We start from the raw sequence: 11,156 nt of genomic DNA, 5'->3' as shown, positions 1-11,156 counted from the left end.
TGTTAGCGCAGTAATCAGAGGAGGACTTTCTAATCAACATATGAATCCAGCAACATGAGGTCTTAAATGTGTGAACTATCTACAATGACCTTTTTTACACTTCAGGCTACACCATCAAAAAAAAAAAAAATAAAAAAAAAAAAAAAGTATTTACAGTTACATACCTTTTAAGTCTGACATTTCATCCAATACATGATGAGAGGGCTGAGATGAAAAGGTGAAATAACGGAAAAAGCTTCTCAGTGTATCACAGACGCACGAGTGTAAGGGGGGGACACACCGGTGATTTGACAAAAAACTGTACTGTACTTACATGTAGTTTTAGTCGAGTCAACTCTTGACACATTTAACAATAATCAAGGTTGCCCAAAGTGCTTTAACGAATAATAAAGGCAGAACAACTGCTTGTGACAAAAGGCTCGTACCTGAGATGAAGAGAAGAGCAGGGTCTTCAACAATGACGTCAACATTTATTCGTGGCTGAGAGATCTGCTTTGAAATGGTTCGCTGTTCTAATCAGTGACTTTAACTCACAGACATGTTATTCTTACCATTTAAGAATCCCATGTGTCTCTCCTTCACCCACCAATTTAATCTATCACAATGTCACCATTTAGTGGCCGTGGATGCTGTATTCATCGTCTTTTGAAATCCTTCCCTGGAAACGAAAACAACTATAAAAAAGGTCTTTAAAAAAGGCCGAGCTGCCAAATGACAGCAAAGAATTACAGAACTATTTCAAAGGGATGCCAAACTATTTATCTATTTCAGTGTGGTGAAAGTGGGGAGCCTTTCAATATCAAGAGGCCATCGTCTAATGATTCATCAATCTGTAGATGTTTGCAATAACAAATATTCATCAATCAGTCTTTATTTGTACCGCACCACTGAACAAAAGGAGCATATCTGGACTGATCTTTGTTATATTATTCACAGGGACTTAACATGAGCCCAGCACTTTGCACGTTTAGCAAACAGCAGCATGCTAATATACTGTAGTATAATAATCAGTTTGGATTTCAAAGCTGCTCCCAGCAGTAATGTCTTCACATTTCTAGTTAACCTGTTATGATCTCATTTAGATGACGAATTCAGTCACTGAATAATCACAGACATTTGTCAGACATATTCTAATCAGTGCAGACACATTCTGCTGCTGTTTTGTGAAACAGGCAACTCTTCCTCCAGAATCTTACTGCGTCTGCAGGAACGTGTCCCAAGCGCCTGTTTTTCCTTTCGGATGAGTCATCCGGAGAATGTGTTCAGCACTTCACGGGCAGACACTCATAAGCCGCATTTCAGATCTGAATAACAGCAGTTACTACCAGCCGTCAGATCCAACAGCAGTTACAACCGAGCCTGTGAAAACCTGTTTGCAGTATGGGTGTTAATATCAGAGTTTCAAAAAACAAACTAAGGAGACAAAGCATTTCAGTTTGTTTCGAAGAACATAGGCTGTATTGAAGTTAGCCTCGCACGTTGTCCTTTTTTTCACCTCTTTTGTCTCACTGTGAGAATACTCTGCACCCTTCAGAGCAGAGTCCAGCCTTCAGGCAAATACTCTATCTGATCAATGTTCAGACACACTGATGAAGGATTCATGAAGGCTTCACAGGAATATATCATCCTCCAGGTTTTTGGCTATACTGACCCAGGCTGAAGCCCGACTATCTGTGCACTTAAAGTGTGCAGACATGTCTCTGCTGGGCTCTATTACTCACGAGCAGGATCCTCTGCTTTAAGCACTTCTGCACATGCAGGATGTACTTAAGAAGGGCCGAGGATCTGAGTGGGTAACAACAGAGACCTGACTGGGTTGGTTAACAGAGTCAAGACTCTCTTCTACTTTTTAGTTTTCATCTTTTTAACAATGCTGCAAAGTTTTCAAGAAGAGTTTTAAAACAGGAACAACAAATGAGTCAATGAATACTTACATTGGTTGATGGTTCCGACTTTAAAGAGATTAAGAAGAGATGTGAAAAATGTTTTCAATATGTTAACATAATGAATCAAAAGTCAAGTTGAAATGATGTCAGGATGATTGATGCGTTAAATTGTGAACCTGTTTTATCAATGAAGAACTGATGCAAGACGCTAGCTGTGTACAGTCTGTGTGTGCACGGGATTAAAAAGTAAACGCACTTCATCCTGAAGCCTTCTGATCATCTTGTCAAAGTATGCCTCACTTTCTTTTTCTTCTTCGCTTCAAATTCACTGTTTTTGTTGAAAAGTCAGAGCTAGCTCTTTGATGCATCAAACTGTTGAGATGAAGCTAATTATTTAGTGCTCCACATTAGAACTTTGACATAATGACAGGCAACCCAAACTGTAAACGTAAATAACACACTGAGAGGTTCGGCTAAAATAGCGTCGTTGTTGTTTTCACTTTGGGGTGTGTGTCCCTGAATAGTTCGGTTTCTGTCGCGCTCGATGAATCAAATCCAAATGTTCAATAGCAGCAGTCTCAGTTCTTGACGTAAGATTGTCATGAAATGCTCTGCAGAGTAAATCAAGTTGTCACTTCTCTCAGAAGAAGGTTTAACTGTAACATTTTCATTTGCATAAGAAAAAAAGATTTTTTTCATCTTCTTTATTTAGCTTGATGGTTTCATAGCTCCTGAAACATTTGCTGTCTTTAAATAACCAGGAGTGAATCAAATGAACAGGAGGGCTTATCTTTGTTAGCCAGTACTCATGTTACATAACACATTTGTACCGACTTCACAAACTGTAAGCGAGACCTAAATATGCTTAAAATGTATATAACAGTAAAAAAAACACATTTCATTTGAATTTTGTAAAAGTAAGGGGGATTATCTCTGGCAGATGATTCGAGACTATAGGATCGTTTTGATATGTTCTACAATTCATTTAGCGGATGCTTCCCCCCCCAAGGGACGTGAATCAAGGAGTAAGTACAACACCAGCAAAGATGTAGAGAGGAAGTAACAACGTCATGAAGTGTTAACGATCAGCTTTTAGTTCGATTTTTTTTTACATTCAAATGTGTATATATATATATATATATATATATCACCAACAACATCAACAACAACCCGTCATGAGAATTCTAATCAGCATCAGTGAAATCTTAAATATCATCACTGCAAAGCTAAAAACAACACTTACATTTGTTTTCACTGCTTACCTGCTGTGAACTCTCAGAGCTGGAAACGTTCTTGTTTTTCTGACAAACAACACAGTCACATGATGAGCTGCAGTGTATTAAACGCACGGTCTTTAAATGATCCTGATATTCATTGCTTTTTTTTTTTTTTTTTTTCCCTCCTTCTCTCGTGATTTGGTCGAAAACAATATGAAAACATCTAATTAACACTCAGGTTGCTTACTCTTCAAGGAGGTGGAGGCTGCAGAGTGAATGAACAGCGACGTGATGAATCTTCCTGCATCCTTGGCCTGTCCTCAAGAAACCCAGAGGGTGCAGCGACACCCACTTTGTAAACCAGTGGTCTATTTAATAGCTGCCGTTTAAACTAAATATGACTTCTCATTGTGCTTATTCACAGCCCAAATAGGATATTAGCATTTTAATTAGAACTGGTCACTGACATGGATCTTATCAATTATTTAATGAATAAGAGAAGATTTATTTTAGATGTAGACGGTTCTTTAAACACTCTCCATTTACTTCACGGTGTTAACTATCTGATGCTGTGAATCAGCTCTATCAGATAGACATTGTCAAAATAAACATCTGTAAGAATGATAGAATGTTGTTTATGCACTGCAGCATTTACTTCCTTTAACCAAAATGTAAAAACTTAATAAATCATGTTTTCTTTTTTTCTGATTTTTCTCTCGTTTGCTTTGTCTTAACAAGTTATTTTCTTTAAACATTGCTGACATAATGCACAAAGAGACAGGACTGAAAGAGCAACAGATGACATGACAACACCGGTGACACACAGTCCACCAAGCCGGCCTCTTCCAGGCTATATGAGCGTTTATCATCGCTCAGTAACAATGAAGCCAGAGAACTGACAAAACCATTAAAAAGACACGAGAGGGGAAGTACGCACAGACTTTGAAGGCAACAGTTGTTAAATAAAACATGGACGGCGTGGGCACTATCGGTGGCGCCCGCAGAGGCTACAGTCTGATTATTCTTGTCATGAGCAGGTAGGTGTGAGGAGGAGGAGGAGGAGGAGGGGGAGGGGGCAGGAGGAGAAGCAGAATCTTTATGCAAGACAACAGTTTCAAGGTGCAATCTCTGAGAAGAAGTCTCGAACAGAGATACAGTATGTGCAGAAGGGACGGCAACACCCCCCCCCCCCCCCCCCCCGTCTGCCCTGCTCCTCTCACTCCCTTTCATTCCCCATTAATCCATGATGGTGCCAACATTAGCAGATGACTTGTTAACTAAACTTCACATTTTGGCCAAGAGGGACGGGGCTGAAGCCTTGCTGTTTGAATTAATAAGAGGGAGAAAGATTTAAGAGAATCTGGAATTTGAGTCCTTCACTGATGAAACCTCGGCTAATATGACGAAGGAGGAGGAAGAGGGGGAGGAGGAATGTCTGCCTTGGAGAGCAATAAGCTTTTTAACAGGGTTAAATAATGCTCTAAATAGCTGTGTGATCTTTGCCAAACACATTTTTGATCCATTTAAGAGCTCGATCCAAGTGTTAATAAAGTGTAATATCCTCCATCCATTAGCTGTAGCAGTCTCAGTATTGATCTGAGGAGGTTCAGGCTGAGTTCAGAAAAACAAACAGCTCATCCGGTGTCACCTCTACTACCCACTGAACAGCAACAGCGCACTGCCTATAGACATTTCTTATTTCATTAGAGAAACAAAGCATAGAAAGAAGATGAAGGACGACTGTGCAGACTACTTCACTGTCCTCCTGCGTTAATAAGACTCATTAAAATAAGATCTAACGTATGCAATCAGATGAGCGAGTGTGCTGATCCTCTCTAAATCATCCCTGACCTTATCCATTAACATCTTACTGCCTTTAGAATCCAAATTGAGAAAAAGTGACTGGAGGAATATAAGGGAGAGATCCATGATGAAGATCCTCGAAAACTCTGCTTAAAATGCGCATCAGTCTTTTTGTGGATTTCAAGGAGCGACCTTGTTCATGCTATTAGCCTGAAGCTAATCTTCATGATAGAGGCCCAGCGGTTTATTCGGCAGATATTGTCTTCCTCTAAGTTCTAACAACATGAATAATGCACGTTGTTTGTTCGACAATCTGAGGGAGCTGTAGAGATCAGATTCAAGTGTGGCACAGCGACTCCCAGACGACTGTCAGCAAGAGCAGGAAAAATGAAGAGATGCCGAATATCGTGTTTACAAAGTTTCATTTTGGTCACCATCGGCTGGTGAACAGAATCAAAAGGATTTTTTTTTTTTTTTAATTTGGCCATATTTAATTCATCTCTTAGACGCTGCATCACCAGCTTACTGTATTAGTTAGGAGATTAGTGAGTAAAGCACAAGCGAAGCTGGGAGAAGCAGCAGAGAAACGTTGGCTCTTTGTCAGAACAACACGACCTCCCTCAACACGAGCCGACTTTGTAAAGGATTCTGTTCTGTCCAAACCCAATCAAGGCTTTTTAAAAGTGATTCATGAAAACAAAAATGAAACATTACTGAACCAAACATTAATAAGCAGACACACAGCTGTGTGTACTTTGTTATTGTTACATGCAGGGTGCTTAAATAACATTAAAACACTCCTGATAAGAGCATGGAGGCAGGGGCATTTTGAGGAAAGTGTCACCAGTGCTGCAGAAAGACAGGAGGAGAGTAAATCTCGGCTCGTGATTCGTTATAGAGGGATTCATATGCAGGCGTAGTTTATAGTGTAACTGTTCAAAGTTGCTTATACATAAGGTTGAATAATTCCCTCATGGGCTCTTTGTGGTTGCATATATCATAAGAGTAGTGTGGAGAGCAGCTCAGAATGTGACGTGAGGTCTGCACAAGTGTCTCCAATGTTTAATAATGTTAAAGTCCTTATAGAAGAGGTTCAGGTGTCTTTCATCCAGGAATCAGATTATAGTAAACATCAACAGAAGAAATTGCTGTCCTATTATTGAGGTAGTTACATCTGTTTTGTTAATGTAGTCAAACTGTGTGAGGTGAAAAAGGTAACGGTATGCGAGGACAAAGCTAAACGCCCAAATCTAAACAAGTGTCTAGAATACAACTTCTACATAAGGGATGAAAGCAGCTTTTCTGCATTTTGTGAAATGTGAAATGATGCTCGACATGTGGCTTTGTATAGCTGCAGGCAAAATCAATTTAAACAGAACAATGACAAAGAAAAATGTTTGTCCAAACTTGCACTGCTTAATGTTTTTTTTTTTCCCATTTTATTTTGAAGGATATTTCTGGAGCTGCCTCATCACCACCTACAGCTCTGTTTGATGTTGTTCTCCTCCGAGCGCCTTCATTTCATATGTGTAATGCATTATGGGACAATGCAGTCCATCAACGACACACTCAAAATTCATTTATTTGCATACTGACATTTTTGAGTACTCTCAGTTTTGCCACTTTGTCAGTGGTAATGTACAACATCCTCCAACCCTGTTAGAATTAGCATGCAAAGTGTGGCGTTGATACAGCATAGGTTAGGACTGAAGTGTGTTAGAGTGGACTTGACTACAGCAACCCTGGACTCAGACCACAAGTGCTCTCTGAATGTGGGACTCAATGACCTTCAACAAGAAATGACCTTTGATGGAAAAAAAAAAAAGAAGAAAAACAGATTTACCTTTATGGAGTTCTGGCGTCCGTTGAAGGGCTGGGCATCTGTGAAGAACTCTGTGCTGTGGTCCAGCCGTCCGTGTCCCCCATACTGAACCATGTCTGAATCCAGCTTGATTTTATATCTGACAGAGATCAAGGTTAAGGCCCGATAGCAGTGGGAAACTAGATTATAAGATCTCAGACATAAGATGCACGAGAGGAGGTTTTATCAGCTGTGCTTTGGATGTGCTGACTTGGTTTAGCAGCGCTCGGCTGGTTTATATTCATTGAAATCCTCACATCCATCAGCATTCATCTCATCTCAGCAGCACTACAAAGTGACAGTGCAGAGCCCCAACAGACAAAGAGAGCGCTGCCTGAAACGAACAGAACTACAAAAGTGATTCAAGCATCGATCAACCACACAGCCCGTCTGTCTGTGGTATTCTTCTAATTCACTGCTTAAATAATGAATTCAATCAAAAACAGAACACTGAGTGAAAACAACGAGTGACAACAAATACACAAAACTACAGGGTCCAAGAAAGTATCCGCTTCTCTTCATCATGTTTGGTTGTTTTACAACTTTGAGTCACAGTGGAATAATTACACTTTGTTGTAATCAAAAGGAGGACACATTTCTGAGAGCGAAAAACATTACACATTGAACTTAATAACACATGAATGACTGTCAAGGTATTTTTCCAACTCAGGCTAAAATGTAGCAGAGGCACCAGAATGTGTGCATGCATACTGTATAGATCAGACATTGAGCCCCTGTACTTTTTCCTACACAGATGCTGGATAATTGATGTGATACATGCCCATTATTCCTCTGCACATGATTCTTTTTCCCTCTCCGTTTAAGTTTCTTCTTGCCAAAACTGCTTCAATAAATGTTTTAAGATTCAAAGTTGCAAAAACAACGAAACATGTCACAGTGGGGGGTTGCTGGTGGTGGTGACAGTGAAATAGTCAAAAGAAAGAAAACCTGCCTTTGATCATGTAAGATAACGTGTGTGTGTGTATGGTCGTGTCAGGGATGGGTGGGGTAAGTGAGGCCCCCTTTTCTTCATTCTTTTTGCACATTTTTCTCTGCTGGGTTTCTGCACTAAGCCGCTCAAACGACTAATGGCAGCTTCCAGAATCAGGTTAGAGTCGTTTCAGGAGATGTGCATGTGCTTCCTCGAAGAGGAACTAGAGTGGAGGGATAATGCATGAAATATGTAAAACGTGATTTCACATATTCCAGTAAGATTTCCGGAATATATTCACCTTGTTTATAAAGGTGCTGGCGCACATCAATAAAAGGGCTTGATATGAGTATAGGACAAAAAAAAGAAGGATGTCAGAATCAACTACATTATTATTGTTGATGTCATTTAAGACATTTTAAAAGCCAAATTACAAATTCAAGAAAGTGCACTTTCATTGGATTTTCATGAATAATGGGTATTTGAAACTTCTAGGAAATTCCATCCTTTTTCCTAGCAGTCAGAAGTACTAAACAGCGTATACATGTTCCCTGACGTCGTATATATATATATATATATATATATATATATATATGTATATGTGTGCATGAACATCTGTGCAGTGCATTATTTCCTGCAGTCTCAGGGACAGGAACAGCAAGGAGTGCTACTGTAACAAACACCAGGAGAGAGGAGCAGATATGCAAACAGCCCCCTAATTGGCTGACTGAATAATCACCTTATCTTCCCATAGGCGGTAAACTGGAGTGTGAGAGTGATCCTCAAACAGCGCCTCTTTCTGCCCCTGAGCCGGGGAAATTCTGCTTTGGCTGCCTGCTTGTCTCCTTTGATACTGATGATTAAAAGGAAGTGCTGCTCTGTGCATTGTTTCTGCTGGGGAGGAAGATCCCCTCCTCCACCTCCTCTGCTCCACTCGAATCCGCCGCTGTGCTCTTTTATTGACAGTACAGAATCATTTTGCCATGAAGGTTTCACTATAACTATCAGAAGAATGTGGAAACATCCTCCCCCGGGTTGCAATGCTTCTGGGAAAATCGAGGATTCATGTGATTTCAAAGGTTTATCCTCCTAATTCAAATAATGAAATCCTAACGCTAACCAATCCTAACAGTATGTGGAATATGTTTGTGAACTGTCAATATGTGATTCAAGGATATAGTAGAACTTCTTCTTGTGCATTCTGAGTCTTGCAGATTCTGAGTGTATTGTATGTGTGAATCAGGAAATGAGGGGTAGTTAAAGTAATTCAAAATTCCCCGGCAGCTTCCCTGCGAGGAGGCGAGATCCAGGACAAATTGGTAGTTGGAAGCTTTGAGCGATTACGTCTTTGTTAGTATCTACAGACGGCTGCAACAACAGCCTGCAGTTCAGCTGTAGACGTGTAATCAATACAGTCTTTGTGAATAAAGGGGGCAGATTTAAGAACACAATCAATTGTGCCCAATGAGGGGAGAAAAAAAAGAAGGCAGTCTGAAGCTTGATGATCACAGGCTGATGATCTCAAAACAATCAGGCCATGGCCATGATTGCAGACTAGGCCACCACTTAGTTTCTCCATCAGCTTGTCTTTTTTTTCTGGTCTTATGAGAGTAGTAGCATCTCGGCGTGGGTGAACGAGAGCAGTGTGAAATGTGTGTGGCCGGGTCTGGTTTGTATTTTTTTTTTGTCCTTTTTTCAGGTGACCTTTCCTGCCTTCTGCTTCACCAGAGCAAGTCAGATCAGAGTGGGAGACCCCAGAAAAAAGACTTGTCAAAAATAAAAGCATTGCATTTATAAATAAACAAAGCCCTTTGTCTTCCCTTTTACTGAAGCATTGCATTGACTTCATTTGTAGATGGAACAAGAAGCCAAAGCACTAAAAAGACGCATTTTAAACAAACACAAAGATTGGCCAACTTCATTAGGAAGCAAAACAAAAGAAAAAAAAATGTTTCGACTGTCAAGAACATCCATCACTATTTTATAAAAAGATCAACAACAAGAGATCAACACTAATCTAATGTAATTGTCATAGTATCCGCAGTTGGCATTGATGGATTACTACCAACATTTAAGTTAAAGGCCATGATTACTTCAGAATCATTTCAGGGGACAAATCCTTTTTTCACCATGAGTTTGAATGCCTGATAACTAATCAGACAGATCAAATTGGTTGACATTGTGATAAGTCTCTACATGATTGCAGTTTACAATCTTAAAGTGATTTGTTGTCTCACGCTGAAGCTGAGCAGTCTAAACCATGAGAGTGCTTGGAAGTTGGAGTCAGACAGAGGAGGATGATGACCTGACACAATCTCAGATGAATATCAGCAGAGTCTAAATCAAAGAGCAATCTGCCCTTACAGGTACAGATTTACTGATGGGACACAACTGGGATTTCAAAACCTCTAAGCAGCTAGACAAAGCCAGAACAATGTGTCCGCCACGATTCTAGACGACAGAGAGAAAATAATAAAACGCAATGATGGTTTGAGTGCCTGTCCAAAAGATGACATTGACTGCTTTTATTGGGTACTCTTTGGCGAGGTGCTTAGCTTCACTTTGTCTCCTCTTCCTTTTGTATAGCACGGAAAATCAATTCAATAGAGGACAAAGAAAATCAAGGAAAAGCTCCCTGAAAACTAAAAAAAGGCAAAAGAGTCACAGTGCAAGCACCTGAGGACTGAAGGATTTCTTAACTACAGCTGAGTCATTACTTATTCGTAGTAAAGGACAGCAGATTCTTAGTTTTCTGTTTTACCCCAGTCACTAAAACCCCAACAGCTATTATTTTGCTCAAACAGCTTAAACTTTAGTCTTTTCAGGCAGAATACTAAGAGTTTCTTTGCAACACAGCCGATCTTTAAGCAGAAGTGGAGACATTTTCAAGAAGTGCTGCTGCATCTGGGGAGGCAATAAATCTCAAAGTTTCTTAACAAGCGAAAAAAGAAAACCACCTGAAGATCCATTTAGACCAATGTGTACTCAGCCAGCGTGTGACATAGGGCAACAAAAGGTGACTTATTACTTTTTTTTTTTTTTTCCGTTTGCTGTAGTGGAACACCAGCTGGTATAATTTGGTAGTTGCCATATTGAGAAAAGGAAATAACAGTCTGGATTGGATCCATTTTACTGTGGTGAACAGCGTGGTCAGCTTCCTCCAGCTATTATTTCAAGATACAGCCATGGTGAGAGGCTCCACTGTGACACCCCTGACCCTCATACGGGTGGAGAAAGTTTTAGAGTACGACGGCTGAGTGTAATGAAAAAGCACTTTTGGACTCTTTGAGCTTGTCTTGTTTACCTCCTTTGCCTCTGAGTGGCACTTTCATCTGTCTTCTCTCCTAATTGGATCCTCTGCACACATTCCCATCGGAGCATCTGCATCTCCTCACACACGCCGCGCATTTACCTTCCTCACACACACGCCACATTTGCCTTTATGTGTTTACTGCTTC

At 40.2% G+C, this 11,156-nt stretch overlaps 1 protein-coding gene across 1 annotated transcript in view; it reads right to left on the bottom strand.

Annotated features, from left to right (window-relative positions):
* Positions 1–11,156, bottom strand: part of LOC306830880 (1,4-alpha-glucan-branching enzyme-like) — a 70,411-nt gene that overhangs the window by 2,783 nt on the left and 56,472 nt on the right. Inside the window, 1 exon segment of the mRNA XM_079354607.1 lies at positions 6,750–6,867. Coding sequence (XP_079210733.1) covers positions 6,750–6,867 — 118 coding nt within the window.

This window comes from Symphodus melops (assembly GCF_947650265.1).
Source record: "Symphodus melops genome assembly, chromosome: 10".
Lineage (NCBI taxonomy): Eukaryota > Metazoa > Chordata > Actinopteri > Labriformes > Labridae > Symphodus > Symphodus melops.
This window is presented reverse-complemented; position numbering and strand designations above follow the sequence as displayed.